At 65.7% G+C, this 20,644-nt stretch overlaps 1 protein-coding gene across 3 annotated transcripts in view; it reads right to left on the bottom strand.

The window, feature by feature from the left end:
* Window positions 1-20,644, bottom strand: part of ZBTB46 (zinc finger and BTB domain containing 46) — a 52,297-nt gene that overhangs the window by 4,165 nt on the left and 27,488 nt on the right. For 2 of the 3 annotated variants that reach the window (XM_072735331.1, XM_026015025.2), the window contains exons 3-4: window positions 15,963-16,247; window positions 598-773 (exon numbers count right to left, since the gene is read on the bottom strand). In XM_072735331.1, coding sequence (XP_072591432.1) covers window positions 598-773; window positions 15,963-16,247 — 461 coding nt within the window. Of the gene's footprint in view, window positions 1-597; window positions 774-6,761; window positions 11,025-11,964; window positions 12,118-15,962; window positions 16,248-20,644 lie in introns of those variants that run through there. The other variant, XM_072735329.1, reaches the window with a different exon arrangement.

The raw sequence follows: 20,644 nt of genomic DNA, 5'->3' as shown, positions 1-20,644 counted from the left end.
AGTGGGCACAGCGGCACCGGCGGACACAGCCCTCTAACCTCTGCGGCTCCCGGGGCTCTGCAGACGGGGATGCTGGGCCCAGGGCGGCTGCGGGTGGAGGCCTCAAGGCACCGCAGCCGCTGGCCCCACGACCTGCCGTCCGGGGTCGGGGCTGCCGCCGCCCCGCTCGACCCCGCCGGGGGCGACACTGCAGGCCCGGGCCACGGACGTCCGTGGGTCAGCGGCTGCGCTCCCCCGTCCCGGGGCTGCCCCGGCTCTGCCCGGAAGACGCGCTGTGGGCTGCGCCGGCCCCGCTCACCCGCTCAGCTCCCCGCCCGGCCTGGCCCCAGGACTTGGGCGAATCCGCGCACTTCACGGGCCTTCCCCCGCCGCCTCCCGCCGAGCAGGTCCGCCCGGCTTGGCCCCGCGGTGCCCGGGACGCGGAGTCCTCGGCCGAGGAGGTCGCAAGGGGGCGCGGGGGGCTCGGCGGGGGCGGGAGGGGTCGGGCCGGGGCCACCCGCGGGCGCGCCCGGGCGCAGGGCAGGAGCTCGTCGGGCGGCGGGGCTCGGGGTCCCTCGTGCCCCCCCGTGCCCCCCCGCGCCCCCCGCCCCCGCTCACCAGCGTGTGCCGCTTCATGTGCTCCCGCCGCGTGAACTTCTTGCCGCAGATGTCGCAGGGGTAGGGCCGCTCGCCCGTGTGGGAGCGCATGTGCCGCTTGAGGATGCACTGGTGCATGGCGGAGAAGCTGCAGTACGGGCACTTGAACTTCTTCCGGATCACGGTGAACTCGTTCACTGCAACGGGCGCGGGCGTCAGCCGCGGCGCGGCCCCGCCCCGCCCCGCCCCGCAGGCCCCGCCCCGCAGGCCCCGCCCCTCGGCCCGTACACCGTCCCCCTCGCAGGCCCCGCCCCCGCCCCGCCCCCCAGGCCCCGCCCTCAGGCCCCGCCCCTCGGCCCGTACTCCGTCCCCCTCACAGGCCCCGCCCATCAGGCCCCGCCCCCACCGTCGCCCCGCCCCGCCTCTCAGGCCCCGCCCCTCGGTCCGTACTCCGTCCCCCTCACAGGCCCCGCCCATGAGGCCCCGCCCCCACCGTCGCCCCGCCCCCGCCCCTCAGGCCCCGCCCTCAGGCCCCGCCCCTCGGCCCGTACTCCGTCCCCTCAAAGGCCCCGCCCATCAGGCCCCGCCCCCACCGTCGCCCCGCCCCGCCCCCGCAGGCCCCGCCCCTCGGCCCGTACACCGTCCCCCTCACAGGCCCCGCCCCCGCACCGCCCCTCAGGCCCCGCCCCTCGGCCCGTACTCCGTCCCCTCGCAGGCCCCGCCCCCACACCGCCCCCTCAGGCCCCGCCCCATCAGGCCCCGCCTCCCCGCAGGCCCCGCCCCCGCAGCCGCGCACACGGTCCCCCCGCAGCCCCCCCGCAGCCCCGGGAGCCCCGGCCTCGGGCACACCCGCCGGCGCTTCCACCTGCCCAGGAGGAGACGCGCCGCCGCAGCCGGGAGCAAACGCGGGGCGTCCGCGCACGACCGGGACGGGATCCCCGCCCGCCAGCCCAGGGAGGCCCGGCCGTGCTCAGCCCGCCGCCGGGAGGCACAGCGGCCCGCAGAGGTGCTGGCGCGGATGGTGGACGCGGGGGGGGGGGGGGGGGGGGGGCGGGGCTGGCTCTCCGCGGTCCGGGGTCCGGGTCCGGGGTCCCGCGCAGCCCCACCGTGCAGGGCGCCCCCCCCCCCCCCCCCGGCGCTGGCCCCGCGAGCGAGCACCCAGCCAGCAGCTCCTTAGCCCGAGGACGCCCTGAGCCGTCACCGCCCCGGGGCTGGGGGCGACCCAGGTCCTGGGGGGCCGGGCCAGGGGCCTGCTGCGGGCCGCCCGCCCTACAACCACGGCCGCCCCGGCACCAGCGCCCCAAACACAGACCCGGCTCCCCACCGTCAAGAGCGCTGCCGAGGCCCAGGAGGGGTGCACACCGCGGCCGGGCGGTGTCCCGGGCCCCACGAGGGTCCGTGTGCAAGCCCTGGACGCCGCCGCCACCGCCCCTGCAGGCGCCCAGAGGAGGCAGAGAGGAAAACCAATGCCCCAGAGCCACACGGCCCACGAGAGCGGGACCGGGAGAGCTGAGGTCACCCAGGGCCCCGGGGCGGGAGGGGTGGTCACCTCTGTCCCCACAGCTCTGCGCCACCCACTGAGCCACCGAGAAACAGGGACCCTCACTGCCGTCACCCCAAGCCGTGCCCCATGGCCCCCAACTCCACTCTGCTGGTTGGACCCCAGCCACAGACAACTCACCACGGAAATGACCCCAAGCACAGCGGCCCCCGGGCTCCCCTGGGCGGACGGAGCTGGTCCTCACACCCCCTTAAACATGGGGAACAGCAAGTGTCTCCCTCTTTTTCTTTAAGTAGGCTCCACGCCTATCATGGGGCTTGAACTCACCACCCCAAGAGCCCCAAGGTCCTACACTCCACTGACTGAGCCAGCCCGGTGCCCTCAATCCGTCTCTGCTGGGTCTCTGTTCTTTTTTGGGGTTTTTAAAGTGTTTCTCCCAAGACCCCTTAAAGAGCATCTACATACTTAAGCGACCCGTATTTATATTCCAGCGAGACCACCCACGAGACGTGCTGCGAGCGCCGTCCTCCCACCGTGCGCCCGAGAGCTCTGGGCCCCAAGGCCCGGTCCCTACGGGGACACTCGCAGGAGGACGTGCACCCCTACTCAGGCCATCGCGGCGCCAGCAGCAGGCCGTGTGCACTTCGCCACAGCTCCCAGCGACGCCACGGCCTGGAGCCCGGCCGCCTGCTCGCCCCGTGGATGCCCACCCGACGCCGCGTCCCCGCCAGCATCACGCAGAAGTCCCCGTCCTGTCCACAGAAATCAAGCATCTTCTTACACTTAGGAGCTTCTCACGCATTCGGTCGCATGTGTGCGGGGCGTGCGGTTCGGGGACTGGGGGCGGGAGGGGGTGCAGCCCTGGGGGAGACGGTAAAACCCGAGCTCGGCGGGACCACCCGGGAGGCCCAGGACAGCAGGCGGGAGCCACGCACACCCCCACACGCCCCCCGCGCCCACGAACATGACCTGGTCAGCAGCCTAACGTCTGCGGAGAATCTTTTCCACAAACACGTTTTAAAAACATGAATTGGAGGGACCCCCTGGGGGCTCAGCGGTCAAGGGTCTGCCTTCAGCTTGGGCGTGACCCCGGGTCCCGGGATCGGGTCCCACGTCGGGCTCCCCACAGGGAGCCTGCTTCTCCCTCGGCCTGCGTCTCTGCGTCTCTCAGGAATGAATGAATAAAATCCTTATGAAAGACCACAGGATTGGGACTACAGCGTACAGTTACAGAGGAAGCTCCCACTTAACACGCGGCGGCCATCTGTCCGTGCAACCCCTTCCGGCCACGCGGAGACGCTGCTGTGGAACACCCCCGCGGCTTCTGTGGGTCGGCCCCATGGACCACGACTCGGTGGGGTCCCTACAGGAGTGCGCACGCGTCCGATCGCCTCCGGAGCGAACACTGCCTGGCTGTCCCGGCTGCCGCGCTCCCTGCGGAGCCACACTGGGTGTGACGGGACACCGACGCCGTCCTCGCCGGCACGCACGGCCCACGGCTGGGGACGAGAGGGAGACTCTGGGCTGTACGTGCAGAGCCAGGGAGCGGCCACCCTTCCCGAGGGAGCAGCTCAGCCTGTGGTCCCCGGGGGGGGGGGGGGGGCCTCCGGCGTCCCTACGACAGGACAGGGGACAGGGAAAGCCGCGCACCCGGCCCGCGCCCTCCGCCGTCTCTCGGCCCCGACACACTTGCCGCCGTGGCAGCTTTCCGAGGCACGGCGATCCCGCTTTTCCACTATCACCGAATAAAGCAAAGGCGCCACCCACTCCGGGATGGAGAGGGGGAAGAGAGGAAATGAACTTTTATGTTATTTTATTTAAAACAACCTTTTTTTTTGAGAACGTATTTATTCATGGCTTCTATTCTGCTTCCACAAACACGAAAGTTAAAATGCTGAATTATGCATTCTCGCCGTCTGTATTTAACAACGCAGACTTCCACGTGAAAAAAAAAATCTGCCTCCGTGGTGAAGTGCTGCGTTTTTTTTCTTTTCCCTAGAAAAACAATCTAGAACGCACAGGCAGGGGTGGCCGGGCGGCGACCGGGAGCGGGGCCCAGGCCGTGAGGACACGTTCTGGCGTTTCCTGTGCTCGTTTGCTGCCTCTGCCAGAGCAGCGAGGGCGGCTTCACGGCCCGGACACGTTCCCCGCGCAGCCGGAGGCCAGGGTCGGGGCACGGGTGGCAGGGCCGCGCTCCCCGCGAGGCGCGGGCGGGGGTCCTCGCTGGGGGCCGGGCGCCCTCCCATCTGTGCCTCCTTCGTGTGGCCCCTCGCCGTCCCCTGTAAGGACGCACGTCCTTGGATTGAGGTCCAACTTGGGTTTTCCAAGGTGATCGGACTTGGCTGCACCTGCAAAGACCCTTCTTTCCCACTTAGGCTCCCACTCGCAGGTTCCAGGGATTAGGACCCGGCCGGCTCTTGCGTGGGGGCAGCAGTCCACCCCTCACTTCGTGAGCGGCATCGTGAGCACGGAGGAGAGACGTCAGCGGCTGTCGTGACTGAAAGAGCTTCCTCTTGGAGGGAACCGAAGGCTCGTACAACCTGTGATTCGCAGCCTGGGGCCTTCGGAAGGCTCCCCAAGCCCAGCGGCTCCTCCTCGGGGCCCGTGTGAGGCGGAGCTCGACCCACTGGCACCCGGGCTCGGGCCTCTGTCCCAGCCCACGCCCACGCCCGGGTCGCGCCCCGGCGCCAAGGGGAGGCTCGGGACCGAGAAGAGCGGGGCCTCGGGGGCCGCCGCCGGGTTGTCCCCACCTGCCTCTGGTTTGGCAGAAACTGGCACGCACGGCCGCCCGCCCTGGAGCCCCGGCCTCGCGGCGTGCAGGGGTCAGGCCCTGGGGGAGATGCGCCGCGCGACCACGTCAGACTCCCAGGGGCCACGCGCGGGGCACACGGGACCCGCAGGTCGCGGCCAGACGTGCTGGGGGGAGGGGGCGGCCTTCTGCCCAAGAGCACGCGCGCCTTCCCTCGTGGAACCGGCCGGATCTGCCCTTCTTCCTCTGATGGTAATTTCCAGAAGACTACTTCGAGGACGTTTCAGAAACGGATGCAAACACGGACCCCACGTTCTGTTCCTCAGCCCCACCAGGCTGCCGACCGCTCTGTGCCGGGATTGAGCGACGCTCTGAGGAGCCCAAGCTGTTTCCGGGGGGCTTCCTGACCCAGAGCCCGGTGGGCGCGGGTGTCCGCACACTCCCCACACTCCTGAGGCCCGGCCGCGTCGCCCCCCCGCACCCCCGCCCCGCGGCCCAGCGATGCCCGTCCCCCCTCCAACCCTCGCGTCTGCTGCAGGGCTCTGTACTGTGGGGCGCACGCGGGGGTTTGGCTTCTCTGGCCACACAGTCTGCAGAGGTCCCCCCCAGCTGCCCCACGCGGCGCCTGTTCCCCTTCGCCGTGTGCTGGATCCCACGGCACGACCCCACGGGTGGTGGTGCCCACGCAGCTCCCGGGTGCATCCTCTCCCTTCTACTGGACACAGCCCGACGGCGGGTACCGGTTCCACTCGGGGAGCTACGGCCGAGCGGCTTTCCACGCGGCCGACCAGCCACCCGTGGGTCCCAGCGGCTGCATCTTTGCGGACACCTGCGAGCCCGCGTGCCGTCGGAGCCCCGCACCCGGCCCTGCTGGCGGCCACCACCCAACCCGCGGAGCCACAGGGCGACTGGCTGCCCGGGCTCCTCACAGGTTCCCTGCGTTGCCGTTTGAGGTTTCTATAGGTCCCGTATCTCAGTACGAACCTGCCACTGATTTATGGCAAACGTCTTCTCTAGCCTGTGATGGGCCCTTTCGCTCCCTTAAAAGTATCTTTAGTGGAGAAGTTAGTAATTTTAAAAAAAGATTTTATTCATTGATTCATGAGAGACACAGAGAGAGGCAGAGACCCAGGCAGAGGGAGAAGCAGGCTCCTGCGGGGAGCCCGACGGGGGACTCGATCCCGGGACCCCGGGGTCACGCCCTGGGCAGAAGGCGGCGCTCAATCCCTGAGCCACCCGGGGTCCCCGAATCAGCGGTTTTTAACGATGTCCACTTTATCAAGTGCTTCTTTCGAGCTGCTGAAGAAACGGCCGCCCTGATGCGAAGCCGCCGTCCCAGGCCTCCTTCTACAAAACCTGTTACCTTCTAGGATTGGGCGTTTGCTCCGGCCCACAGCGGTGTTCGTGCCTGGCGGGGCTTACAAGCCCGTTCTCCTCCTCGACACCCACGTGGCTCAGAAGCCCCCCCGGCCGCCACCACCCAGCCCTGTCCGGGCCGTCCACCCCCTCCCCCGGGCCGCACCCGCTCGCCCGACCCGAGCCTCAGCCCCTCCCGGGTTGGCCGATTCCAGGCCGTAGTGACTTCCCCCAACTGTGCCTTTCGCGCGCAGCCAACGGTCCCGTGGCCTTACCGAGCCCCGCTCCTCGCAGCCGCTGTGGGGCCGGGCCCCTGCACCCCGGGCCCCGCTGCCCCTGCCCTGGCCCCGCGGGAAGGAACCGCTCGTGTCTCCACCTGCCAGACACGTCGGCGTCAGTTGCTCACGGGATCTCCTGTTACTGCTCTGACCCACAGGAGCTCAGCGCTCCTTTTCGTACCTTTTATTACAACCACCACTGTCCTCTGTGCGAGTCCGTCACTTCGGATAGGAACTCGGTGCCTTTTTTTTTATTCAGTTTTCTTTGATTTTAAGATTAAAGGTGTTTCCTTGGTTTATCTTTTTTTTTCATTTTTTAAGGACTTTAAAATTTATTCAGTTGAGAGAGCAAACATGAGCGAGGGGTGGGGGGCGGAGGAGCAGAGCTGAGGGGGCAGCTGGACTTGGGACCCGACCCCAGGGCCTTGAGACCACGACCTGAGCCGAGGACCGACGCTTCACCGACAGGACCCCGCAGGCGCCCCGAGTTGGTTTATTCGTCTTTTTGCTTTAACGCTGTCCGCACCTATGAGCTATGTCACCTGCGAAGAGTAGAGCTTCTCCAAAGCAGACCTTTTCATCCTGGGGTCGGAGCGTTTGGTGCACGTGTGACGATGGCACAGCCAGGTGAGATGTGCCATCCGTCTCCTCTCCGTCCCTTGTGCCTATTTCCAATGAGCCAAGTGCCACCGCGGCTCCTCTCCCCAGAAGCTGAGCCCAGTGGGGCTGCGCGAACGCCAGCGGCCCCAACCAGCCCGGACCCCCGGCGCCGTTAGCGTCTACGTTACACTCCCATTTGTCAAAACCCCGTGAGAACCTATCCGTGGTGCCTCCAGCGATGGGGACGGCTCCTGTTCCTCGGGGGCCGCTCGGCTGGTGGCCCGAGGGCTGGCTCCAGCCCGTGGCCGGGGCAGTGGCACACGCGTCTGCGTGGACGGCCACGCGTGCGAGGGCACTCGGCGAGTCCGGGGCGCCCCTCCTTCGCCGGCTGCTCAAAGACTCCCCTCTGTCGCCGGCCTCCCGGGCTTGGACCGTCACGGGCCCCCGTGCGTGTGGAATGCGTCCTGCTCGGGGTCACGGAGCTTCTGGAATCTTGACGTGTCTCATCGGCTTCGGGAGACTACACCACTGTCCCCGGGTGCCGCTTCCGCCCCGTTTCTGCCTCTCTGGAGATCCAGTCGCCCGCGCACCCCACGCTTCGGCTGTCCGTGTGTCTGCTTCTCCCGCACTCTCGTGTGCTCTCCCCGTGAGCTTCCGCACGGACATTCTCCAGTTCGCCACCTGAGGTCGTACCCAGGCTGCTGTTCAGCTCCACAGTGAATCCCTAACTTCAGATGTGCCACTTCCAATTCCAGAAGGTTCCCTGACTGTGTCAGCACCGGCGTCCCCCGCCCGCCTCCCTGGCTGGGATTGTCCCGGCGCTCGGCTGTTCAGCTGCTTTCCGAGACGCCGGGCAGGGCAAGGGCAGCGGTGGCACTTCCCAGGCCGCCGGGCTTTCAAGGCGGCTGTTTCATCGCAGCCGTTACTTCCGAGGGGACAGGGGAGCACCACCTTCGGCCCCTGGAGCTTCGCCTGGGCGCGGCCGGGGCTGGGACTCGTCGCACGCGCCTCAGACCACGGGGACGGCGGTGGCCCGGGCTGCCTGCCTGGCCTCGCTGCCCCTCGGGCCTGAGCGCCCGCCCCTTCGCCCCAGCAGCGCGCCTCCGCGGGCACCTCTGCTCGCCTTCCCCACCTGGCCGGGCGGCTTCCGCAGGGATCCCGGGAGTGAGTGTCGCTCGGCGCCAGCTCGGGAGGTGAGGGGGCCCTGGGGCTCCTTGTCCTCAGAGATCTGCCCCCGGCCCCAGCTGCCTCGGCCGCCCGAAGGACACCCCCGTCTCCAGGCCGGGGAGCGCTGCCGCCCTGCACTTAGCCTGTTCCTGCTCCGATGTGCCGCAAACAGGCCAGGAACAAAATCTGGGGTGAAAGCACAGCTTCCCCTGTGTCCCCCTTTTCTCTCCAGCCCTTTGCTGGCCCGTCCCCAGGTTCCATGTGTGTTTGCCAGATTTTCAAATACTTTTTTCCTCGAGAGCGAGCCCAATACGTGCTAGTTGTGGCTGAAAGTAGAAGTTCAAAGAGTTTTCAAGTGTTTTCTTTAAATAAAATCCATGCCTTTTCCCCAACACCCGAGCTATGTGCAAGTGCAAGGCCAACGAAACTTAAGACGAGATTATACATTTTTAAGTTTGGGGTTTTGTTTTTTGGTTGCTTTTTTTTTTTTTTTTGTAAACACTACACCCAACGTGAGGGCTTGAACTCCCGACCCCAAGATCAATGAGTTGCATGCTCCACCGAATGAGCCAGCCACGGGCCCCTAGATCATTTATTCTAAATGCGATCTAAAAATAAAAAAATAAAAAATAAATAAAAATAGGGATCCCTGGGTGGCGCAGCGGTTTGGCGCCTGCCTTTGGCCCAGGGCGCGATCCTGGAGACCCGGGATCGAATCCCATATCGGGCTCCCGGTGCATGGAGCCTGCTTCTCCCACCGCCTGTGTCTCTGCCTCTCTCTCTCTCTCTGTGACTATCATAAATAAATAAAAATTAAAAAAAAATAAATAAAAAATAAAAAAATAAAAATAAAAAAAAAATGCGATCTAAAATGGCAAATCAATATCCCTAAGTGAGCAGCAGCCTTCACTTCTGCGCACGTCCGTGCAGACGCACACGCATCCGCGTGACGCCGAGTCTGTGGCGTCTCTCACTTCCTACCATACGAACACGGTAAAAAACACTGAAAGGCCCGACGTGAACACAGATGTGGAGCACGTTACGTGCCAGTAAACACACCTAAGTAAGAACCTTTTATTACTGAGATTCTCTGCGTTCAAGAGAGGTTAGTGATCCATTGAGAAGTTTCTTTAAAAAAAATCCTCCGGAATTCATCACGAGCTATGACATTTCAACAAGAAATTCAACAAAATGGAAGATGTGGAATTTCTAAGCCCACGTGCTGAAAATGTCAGTGTTACACGCCCGTACAGTTTTAAGGGAAATTACGTTCGACGTAAGAACAAAATCAAACAGCATCTATTCTAAAGCCGTCTCCTGCGCCCCTACCGGAGGACCACCTACCGCAACCAGTTCTTTCAGACACTATGGGATCTGTCCGAAACGTGTTTTTAAAACGTGTTTTAAAATTTTAAAGATTTTTGTGTTTATTTTTGAGCTCTCCCGACCCAAGCTGGGGCCCAAGCTTACAACCCCGACATCAAGACTCGCACGCTCTTCCCACTGAGCCAACCAGGTGCCACGTTGTTTTAAAATTTTAACGAAAGCCTTTCAGTTCAATAGCACAGACTCGCCCCAGCCTGAGAGGCGTCCCTGAGAGCCCCCGGCCCCCACTCCACCCACCCCAGGAGAAGTCAAGGAGCAGCACCCACTGGGCCTCCGTGTCCCCACCCGGGCACTCAGGCTGCTTCTGCCACAGTGCGTCCACGCGTAGACAAGAAATCCGAGACCTCACAGCTCAAAGATCCCGCAGACCCTTCAGAAGCAAACCGGGACCCAGATGAAGCCACGAGAACTGGACCTCTTGGAGGGTGACCTACGTCAGGGGGCCTCTTCACGACCCCCTAAGCCTCTCTGGACACCTGGCTCTGCTGGGTCTTCAGAGCTCGCTCAGCAAGCGCCAGGCCTGCTCAGGGGCAGTGGGAGCGATCCCCGACCACCGCCGGGCGCGGGAGGGGAAGACCTCTGGCCCACATCTGCCTCCGGCCGCTCCCGAGCCCCCGGGGTGCCTGCTTCCGTCCTCGGGAGCGACGAGCGGCTGGGCCGACGGGAGCCTCTGTGGCCTGGACAGCGCCCCACGGCCACGGCCACCCGCTGCGCATAGTGAGCGGACGGGCCGTCTCCCTCACACTCGGAGGGGAACGCGGGCGACGTCGTTCCAAGAACATCGCGGCCCGGCTCTGTCCTTGGATTTCGGGGATCACACGGGTCGGAGCAACTCGGTTCCCTTCTCCAGGGACGGCGGCGATCCTACAGGATCCCGGGGGACGCAGGCCCCGTCGCCAGGAGGCTGGAGCGCACCCGTCCCACCTGCCCATCGGGGCCCTGAGAGGCCTCCACCGGCTGCTGGCAGAGGACGCAGCCCGTAGCTAAGCTCGCAAGTCTCACGCCGATGCCTAGTCCGGCTCCGCAGCTGCCCCCATCCTGACGTGGGTCTGCCGTCACCCAGTGGCCGCCGAACCTGAACAGCAGGCCTGGCTGCGGCAGAGGCGCGTGGGCACGTCTGCTGGGCGCAGACACCGGCGCCCGGGCAGGCCTCTCCAGCCTCGGAGCTGTCATACGCGGCACAGGCATCGGATTCCATAGGGCGCCTCCCTCGTGGCTCCTCTGCTGACTTCATGGGTGAGCCCACCAGGCCCGGGGGGCGCGCTGGCCACGCAGCGTGCTGGCAGCTGGCCCCAGACCCCCTGGGCAGGCCCGCGGCCCCCACACGGGCCCACCCTGGGGCCGGCTGGGGCCGACTCCAGAGCGGGCCTCGCTGCCGAGCCCAGGGCTCCAGGTGTCAAGGGGCATCGATCTAGAACAAGAGACAGACAAGTTACAGGTGGTGAGGACGTGGTGACACCACCTCTTAGCAGGTCCCTGCCCGGCCACCATGAGGACAAGCGCCCACATCTGGGAGGGCGAGGCTACGATCAGTTCTCGACGAACGGCCCCACGCTAACAGAACGCATCTCCCACCAGAGCCATCCTGCTGGAAAAGCCCGCACAGGAGCCCGTTCATTAATCTCAAAATCCAAAACATGAGGTTAAGCTCTTCTTGAAGATTTCTTCGTCTCCCGGGAGGCAGCCAACCTAACAGGCCTCTGCTACCAACAAGGCCCCTGCCCCGAGAACAGCAAGGAGAGCTGCGTCCGTGACCTTCCCGAGGTCCCTGGTCTGCGATGCTCACACCACCCCCCAGCACGGCCTGCGGAGCCGCCTCGGGACCAGCCTGCGCTGGTGTACGAACGAGATGTCCTCACGTCAGGGGGAGACGTTCCCCGTGGGAATCTCTTAACTTCTACAGGACAGCGTACTTGGGTCCAAATTTACTTAAACGTACGTCTGTGTTACATAAACACGGAAAGGAGCAGCGCGGCGGGACGCCAGCGGGGGCAGCCGGCAGGTGCGCTGTGCTGAGCGAGCTGCCACCGCGACGCTGTGCGCCTGAAGTGGCCTAACCCGCGCGTCCGTGTTGCTTCAGGAGCACCCGCGTAGGACCCACGTAATACAAGCGGCAGCTTAACTCTGCAGGACCGAGTGTGTGACGGTGGCTGCCGCGGAGGTGGGGTCTCCCCTCCCCTGACTGAGCTGAGCCTGCAGGAGGTGGTTCGCGCACAGCTGCTGGCGCAGACGCTCCCTGAGCCCCGGGGCACGTCCGAGGACCCGCCAGGGACGCACCCGAGTGCACGCGGAGTTCGGGGCGCGTGCGTGCCGGGCGGCAGCTGGTCCCGGCGGCCCCCCTCGCATCTTACCTGGGCCGGGGGGGCAGGGCCGTCCTGGGCTTGGTCTGGCCATTCCCCAGAGCGGGCATCCCGGGCTCTGGGTGCAGGTGCAGGGGCCAGAGGGAGGGGCTTCTGCTCTGCGATCAGCATCCCCCCAAGAGTGAGTCGGGCTGGTGCCAGGGCCTAGGAACACAGGAAACGAGTCTCACCCACGTGAACGAACACCAGCTGGTGGGCTTGTTTCGGAGAGTTCCAGGAGCGCCGTGCGTGGTCTTGCTGCTGTGAGCAGAGCTCTGCTGCGTGACGGAGCCTGGGTCTTCCTGGAGGTGGGTGTTCGGGTATTTGTGGCAGCTCGCCACCCCCAAACAGCAGGGGTCTCCACACGTGACTTGTCTGGGGCGGGGTGTCTCGCCCAGAAGCAAAGTGATTATGACAGAAGGTTCCAGCACAGAACGTCAGGGCCCGTGGTGCAAACACGGAGCCCACGCACCTGTGGCCTGGAGAAAGGCTCTTCCGGGAAACGCTTCACGATGTCGAGCTCGCTACGGATCTAAGAGCGTAGTGACACCGCCCAGTGCCCTTTTGCAGAAGTTGTTTAAAATTCCAGTGTCGATCCAGAATCAAGAAAAGGTCCTTGATTCGTTCTTCACACATAATAAGAAATAATCTGTGAACCACAATCAGAACAGAAGCCAGCTCAGCTGTTTCCTGCAAAGTCTCCCGCGAACACAGGGGCCAGGACGGGTGGGCACAGCCGGTGGCTCCCCGGTCCCGAGCGCACAGCCCCCGCCGCGGCTCCCCGGGGCCTCCCGAGGTCTCCCCGCGACGAGCAGGGGGGCACCTGGCGCGTCGTCCTACCCAGACAGGACCGAGCACCGGTAGCTGTTCCTTTCCCCAGCCCCAGCCCTTTTTCCAAAGCAGTAACTACAGGTCAAATGCGGACAGCGCTCGGGGCGACGGCCTGCGGGCCGGAGCCAGCCTGGAAGCCGAGGGACGAGGCAGTGTCACGCCCGTCCTCCCCCCCGTCCTGCCGACCAGCGCGGCAGCTCTCCCTCCCGTGTCCTCCCGTGACTCCAGGCAGCCGGTGTTCGTGAGGGTCCGAGGAGGTGACGCCGGGTCCAGGGCCCACCCAGATCAGTGCACGCTCACAAACAACCTGTACACCAGAGCCACGCGTGAAGCCACAGCCAGTGCTCTTCACCGTTCCTACTCGCGGAGCAGCGACTACCAACAGGCCGGATGCTCGCCTCGCACTGAGAACACAGAAGTGAAACAGTCACGTTAAAGCTAAGTCCAAACAAAAAGTACAGAAGGTTCTTTAACCAGTTAAAGACCAGGGATCTGGAAAGAGACCACGAATCTAAGGGCCGAGCCAATGTGCTTGGACCCGTCAGACCTCCCGCGGAAGGGTCCACACCGTCCGGCCGGCGACCGCGGGCAGCTCGGTGCTGCCTGCACGTCCAGGGTCCTCTGGACGTAGACACCTGCGACCGTGAGCAGGACCGCGGAGATGGAGCACGCGGACGCCCCACGGTGCCCCCGCCTGGGGGAGACCGGACACACCGGGGATGGGCCTCGAGTCCCCCGGGCAGCGCAGCGAGCGCCGACATGCTACCCGGGAAACGTCACACCTTCGCCGCCTTTCTCCAGCCACGAGCCCACGCGTGCCGGGATGCGGCGTGGAGCCAACCGGGGCCACCCCGGAAATCACAGCAGCCTCGGTCCCTCCACAATGTCCAGCCGCCGGGTGCTCCCCGCCCTCACTGCACCAAGGTCTGGGGACGCCCAGCAGGCCGCACAGCCCCCCTCCCTGAGCCACCGGCCTGAGCTGAGGGCCCTTTGCTATCGGAGCCCCAGGAGCCTGGGGGGGGTCTCGCCCACGGGACACGCACCGCACCCCTGCCCGGCTTCGTTACCCGCGTGCGACGAGCTGGCGGGTCCCTGACACACACACACCATCCCTGCTCACCAGGCTCGGGGGCCTGCGGCTCCGGTGAGCCGGCGGGGGCTGCAGGAGGGGTCCCCGTCCCGACGACGCAGGAGAGCCCTCGGTCGGGAACACGCCGGAGCCAGGCCCCGCTGCCCCGTGTCCCACTCAACAGAAAACTCGCTTCCGCCGACGAGGGCGCGTCCAGACTCTAGCGGTGGCGGCGGAGAGGCGACCGCCGTGGCTTCTTCCCCCGGCCCCGATGCCAAGCCCCGAGCACAGAGAGAAACCACGCCTGCCCCCGGGCAGCCAGCCGGCGGACCGCACGCGGAGTGGCCTCGGCTCCCTGGGATCCGGGGCTCAGGGCGCTCGGCTGACACCGACGCCCTCCACGGTGACAAATGTCTCCAGAGCAGGTGCCCGGACAGGTCGCCACAACCACGTCTCAGCCACCGGGCGGCAGCTCAGCACCGCCGCGGCCGAGCACAACGTTTTGGGAAACAAGGTTTTCATCTGGGTATTTTCATCCATTTTTAGAGGACGTCAGAAGGTGAGATTTTAAAATAAGCCACTTCCCCTGGGGTCCCGGGGCGGGGGGAGGCCGCGGATGCCGCACCAGGAGTGGGGTCCAGACCCCAGCGCGGGGCCCACGGCCTTTGGGTCAGGCCCAGGCTGCAGTCAGAGGCTGACACACAGGACACAGAGAAAAGCACTGAACGCCGCCCCCCCCCGATTCCCGAGGGGCAGAGGCACTGCTCCGGCCGCAGACCCGCACGTGGCGTTCACACGCGCCTTAGGGGTCACAGGGGTGGACGGGTGTGCCCCCACCTGTGCACACGGCCACAAATTCCCGGCATCCTCCAGTGCTCCTGCCCGTCCGCCCCCCAGGGCCCTGCAGGCGTCCTGCTCACAGGGCCCCGCAGCCTCTGCCGGCGGCACCAACACGCGGGAGCACGCGGCGCTCGCTCTGCAGACGCTCAAGGCCCCAGACGCACGCACAATGGCTGTGACGCACCTTCCCACGGGGCCCGAGGCCGGGAGAGCACGCCTGGAGTCACGCAGCCCGGCCGCGGGGTGCTCAGCTTAGGCTCTGGCCTCCCGGCCAAGTCCCGTGAGCTGGCCACGGCGCCCACGCTGCGGGGACGCTGGCCCGGCTCGCGAGAAGCGCAGGGCAATGCAGCGACAGAGCCTCGCTCCCCCGCAGTCTTCAGTGGCCGCAGCTTCTGTCGCGGCAGCACCGGGGCTGGGGCACCTTAGCACTCACGAACCCGAACTTGTACGACGACGCTGTTGTCTTTCTTTAAATTAGAGCAAAAATGGAAACAAGCAGTTTGCAAACCCCGACACGTGAACCGGCCTCACTTCCTCCGGTGGCGCTCGGGAAACCACAGCATCCACGCCGGGTTCGCACTGCCCCCCCTCACCCCCGGCCGCGCACCCCCCCCCCCCCCCCGGGACCCCGCAGCTCCCTCCGTCCGGCACGCACGGTGAGCGCCACCCAGGCCCAGCACACTTCCCCGGGACGGCAGGGACGCCGGCGCGCAGTGTCCCCAGGCCGGATCTTCAGGGCCCCCCGTGGCTCAAGGCCCGAAGCCCCTGAGTGGGGGAGAAGTCCCGGGGCGCCCGCGGCTGGGGCCCCCAGGGCTGCTTCCCGTGTTGGTGTGTCACATGCTCCCGGGGCCGGGAATGCCGCGGAGACACTGCAGCGGCGACACCGACTCTGCAGACGCGCGTGCCGCCGGGCGCGGGTAAGCGGCGTGAGCAGCAGAGACAAAGGGTCCGCGCCGCGCTCCCCACCCGCGCAGGCCGGAAGGCGGCGGGCCGGCAGGGGGAGCCCGAGCCTGTGCCTCCGCGCAGCACCCGCCCCCCCCCCCAGCCCCGGGCTCCGCTCCCGGCCGCGCCGCCAACCTGGACGAGGTTCCGGGCTCAGATGCCTCGATCTCCGTCTGAGCAAGCACCGCCGTCGCCCCGAGAGCACGCGGCGAGCGCCTCCCCCGCCCCACGGCCACGGGCCTCCACACAGCCTCCCGCGCCCCCGCGCCCACCGCGTCTCCACCGACCTCGCTGCTCCTTCCTAGGCGGCGCGACGGGCGGCACTTACGGGACAGGGAGTGGGTGCCTTTGGGCAGGTACTCCAGCAGCAGGGAGCTGTCGTCCCCGAGCACGTCGGCCTTGAGAGACAGCAGGCTGTTCTTACTCATGAGCGCCGCCCGCAGGTTGGCCACGGCCGTGGCCTGGTGCAGAGCCTCGTCCTTCTCGGGGGTGAGGGGCGGGCCCAGGTAGCTGGCTTCTCCTCCCAGGAGACCCTCGTCCACGTGGCCGTAGAGCTCAGCCCTCTCCCCTCGGCCGTCAGAGCTGCTGGCCTCGGTGACAGTCAAGTCCGCACCTGGCAGAGGAAACAGAGACACGCAGGTCATCTTCGGCTCTCCCAGGGGACCCGCGCACACGGAGGAGCCTCCCCGTGCCCAGCTGCTTGTCCTCAAGTCCGACCCGCTTCTGCCCCAGGAGGGCGGCCTCGGGTGGGCGCTGCGCTCAGAACCCGGGGGGGGGGGGGGGGGGGGGGACAAGAGCACAGGGACCCGCTCCAGACTCTGCCCGGCCCGGAGCCCCGGCTGTCGCGCGCCCGCAGCACTTCCACCTCGCGCACAGGAGGCGACGCTCAACACGGACGAAGGGCGGCGTGGGAGAGCGGAGACTCCTGGGGAAGCTCCACGATCTCCGCTTTGCCGCAGGGCTCGTGGGGCGGACACCAGGGCGCCGCCAACGAACGGCTGGGCTCGGCCAAAGCTGCAGAGGACACCATCCAGCAAGCGAGAAGGCCCGCGGGCCCGTCCCTGGAGCGTGGGACACCGGCCTCGCTCGAGCCCCCCGCCAGGCGTGGCACCTCCGTGAAACCAGGAGGAGGGAGGCGGGAACGCGGAACATCCACAGAGCAGCCGCCGGACAGGAGAGCCCACTCCGAATGCAGAGAAGGCTCACAACTCAGTCAAAACAAAAATAACCCCAGTCGTGGTTTTTTACATTTTTTAAATTCAAATTCAATTTAATAATCCAAGTTTTAAATGGGCCAAGGCCCCGGCAGATATTCATCCGAGATGACACGTAAGCGACAGTGAGCACATTCTGAGGCCACCAGTCGTCAGGGACACGCCTGGAAACCCCGGAGGCCACTTCACGCCGCAGCATGGCCCGAATCCGTCCGACGGTCACCAGGGCCGATGGTGTAAGGACACTGGAACCCCCCCCCCACCCGCCGCCCGTCAGAACGTCTGGTGCCGCTGCCGCGGCGGCTAACAACTCCTCTGAGGCCACATGGTTGCCACGCAGGCTCGTACCAGGGGAGGTGAAGGCACGCGCGTGTGCAAGCTCACAGCAACACGTCCATCGGCGGATGACGGGCAAGCAGGAGGGATCGTCCTTGCAGGGGACGTGTGCTCGGCCGTGACAAGGCAGGACGTGCCAGCAGGGACAGAGCCTGCGGCCACAGCCACTCGTGCGCGGGCAGCTGACCCCCCGAGTCCCGACGAACTCCCCGGGGATGCCTCGGAGGGCCGGTCGGGCAGCCCGGTGACCGCGGCTGAGCCTCGTGTGCACGGGAGGTTCTGAGGTCGAGACCTCGCCCGGATGACGCTGCCCCACGGACTTGCCGGGATTCAAGCTGCCTCGTTTACCAAAAGCGTCCAATCCCACATCCGAAAAATGGGCTGAGTTCCAAACACTCATTTGTGGGGTGTTCCCTTCATCCGGACCCACGGACGCGCGTGTACAGGCGCCCACATGCTTGCTCACGTGCACACGCATGTGCACCTGCACACAAGCGCCGCTTCCTCCGGAGGGTCTGGCACGGCTCCCAGGCCGACAGGAAGGCCCTGCCCCCAGGAGGGACGGCGCGAGCGTGGCTCCTCTGCAGGCGCATCACACGCGTGAGGCAGCGAGGTGACCGCAGGCAGCTGCACGAGCAACGGGAAGGACCCAGGCCCGTCTCCTGGTGCTGACCTCTTTTCAATAAATGAGGCAAACAGGATTAAAAATACCAACATCAGGGGCAGCCCCAGTGGCGCAGTGGTTTAGCGCTGCCTTCAGCCAGGGCCTGATCCTGGGGTCCCGGGATCGAGTCCCCCGTCGGGCTCCCTGCGTGGAGCCTGCTGCTCCCTCCGCCTGTGTCTCTGCCTCTCTCTCTCTCTGTCTCCCCCTCAACCCCGTCATAAATAAATAAATAAAATCTTTTAAAAAAAAAAAAAAGAGCGAAGGTCTCATTGTGGAGGGGAGCACAGCACTTTCTCCTTCTTCCCATAAACGATACATCATAACACTTTGAGAGTTTAGCTCACACTCTTTAGCTGAAAAGCAGAAAAGAGATTATAATTAAAATGAGCAGAATTTTTGATCAAACTGCCTCAGGTGGGGTCAGTCGCAAAGTGGGGTATGAGCAGAGTCGGAACAGAAAAGAGGGTTCCAGCCACGTGAGCTCCGGGGCCTGGGGGTCGTGGGCGGCAGGGGGAAGGGGCAGGGGCGCTGGCCTCACCAGCAGGGTGTCGGGGGGCATGGCCTGCTGGACAGCCCGCACCCGCGGCTCAGGTCTCCCCAAATCTCCACTCTCGACCGTTCTGTAAATGCTCACAAGGAGCCTTGGAGGACGTCTGCACCCGCCCCGAGGAAGGCCCCGCCCCGCTCCGCCCGACGCCCCGTCCACCAGCCGGGCACCCAGGGTGCACCCTGCCCACGGCACACGGAAGCTTCCGGAGAGTGTGTGCAGGTCGGGGGTGGGGAGACCCAGCGGCAGGTGCAGGCCCGCGCCCGCCCCCGCCCGGGGGTCACCGCCCAGGTCAGGCCACAGGGGGCACAGCACGGTCGGGAGGATCAGTAGCCTCGTCTCTGGCGTCCTTCTCGCCTCCGCGTCCAGAACGCACGGCTTCCAACGCGACACGTGTCTTTATCCAAGTTCAGATCAAGTTTCCTCACTTTCTTAACTATCAGCAAGTTTCCACGTCATTCGATGAATCTTCTTGGTTGAAATACATACGACTGAATGCATGACTGAGTCAACCACCTTCCTGACTACACAGCAATTCAGTGAGTAAAAGCCACGGTTCCGGCAAACGGAGCTGAACTAGACGTGCCCAGGGAGATCGTCGGGAGCCACAGGCCTACACGTCACGCCTAAATCTGTTCAACTTCCAGGAAAAAACACGTGGGGAACGTTTGTGACCTTCGGGAAAGACTTCCGTGATAGGACTCGAGACATACGAGCCACGAAAGATAAAAGTTTGCAAATCAGGCTTCATCCTAGTTTAAAACATGTGCTTCTCCGCAAACCACGGTCCATGAGAGCACGAGGCACAGACAGAAAATGCACAACACACACCTGGTGAGGGCCGGAACCAGAACGTACCCTCGCTCCGCGCCGGGAAGTGGGCTCAAGACTGGAACAGACGCTTCTGCAAAGCAGAGCACGGGGGGCGGGGGGGGGGGCATGGGGGCACGTGGGGGCACGTGGGGGCGCATGCGGGATATGTGGGGAGCTGTGTGGGGGCACGTGGAGGTGCGTGGGGGCATGTGGGGAGGCCAGCTCACCCCGCGGCACCAGCCACCCCAGCCGGACCTCACGAAGGGAGCGTGTGAAGACAGACACGGAGAAGACCAACAACACGGCCCAGCAGAGAAACGCTGGCGCCTCCGGGACGTGTACAAATCCCAGGATGAGCAACGGCGAACACAGAGGATGTGGAACCCAGGGGACAGGCCACGCGAAGCCAGCGAGAGCCTCAAGTCCCAGCAGGAAGCTCACGCGACAGCAAACATGCAGGTGCACGTCGCCCCGCCGTCCCCGCGGCCTGGTGCCGGCCCCCGAACCCCCCGGGAAGCCCGGCGTCCACCAGCAGGAGTGTCACGGCCCGAGCCGTTAGTACGGCGTGACTGAGGGATGCGCACGGGCTTGCAGACGAGCCTCAGAAGCACCGTTGGACCCCCAGACACTCGGGGGGGGGGGCCTCGGCGCCTCGGTGGCGGCTGTGGGGGCTGAGGTCCGTGGACCGTGTCCATGAGTGGACGCTGGCGGCAGCAGGGCTGCAAGGTGTGGGCCTGGGGGCAACGGCCTCAAGGGACGCGGACCCCGTGCTCCTTGGGACTCGTCCTCACGCAAGAGCGCCTCTGGCTGGCAGCGCGGCGGTCAAGCAGCACCAGGCGGGCGGGCGGTGCGGGCGGCTCCCGACCACGGAGGCACCGGCCGGACTCAGCTCGCCCTCCAGGGCCTCGAGGCCAGCAACGCCCCTGCGAGCTGTGGAGGACACGGGCGACACGGGGAGACCAGCAGGTTCCTTATACTCAGGCCACCGCGGCCCTGCGCCGACCCCACGCGCGTTCACAGAAGCCTCAGCCCTGCACAAGCGGCGCCGACAGAGCGTGGACAGACGGACGGCGCTGCGGCCGGGGCCCAGGCCAGGCAGGTGTGCACGAGCGAGATGCCGCGCGGTCCCACACGGACGAGGCCCTGCACACGCGGCGGCGGGCAGCTGAGCGGCTGCAGGGGTGCGGCGAGGCGCGCGCACTTATCAGACACTTCGGAAGGTCACCGGGTCGGGGGCGACTCGGGGTGTCCACGCGACCTCCAAACGGTAAGCACAGACCGAACCCCAGTGAAGTGCTTGCTGGTGGATCCAGGATGACGTCCGCGGGGTGCGCTGGCTCGCGCTGAGGACGGGCTTTCAGACGGTTACGCGGGTGAGCACGTAGGAGAGCAAGCAGCAAATTGTTTTTAATATTGTTTTTATTTATTCATGAGAC

This window comes from Vulpes vulpes, chromosome 14 (assembly GCF_048418805.1).
Source record: "Vulpes vulpes isolate BD-2025 chromosome 14, VulVul3, whole genome shotgun sequence".
Lineage (NCBI taxonomy): Eukaryota > Metazoa > Chordata > Mammalia > Carnivora > Canidae > Vulpes > Vulpes vulpes.
The sequence above is the reverse complement of the archived record's forward strand: the minus strand, read 5'-3'. Positions and strand labels throughout refer to the sequence as shown.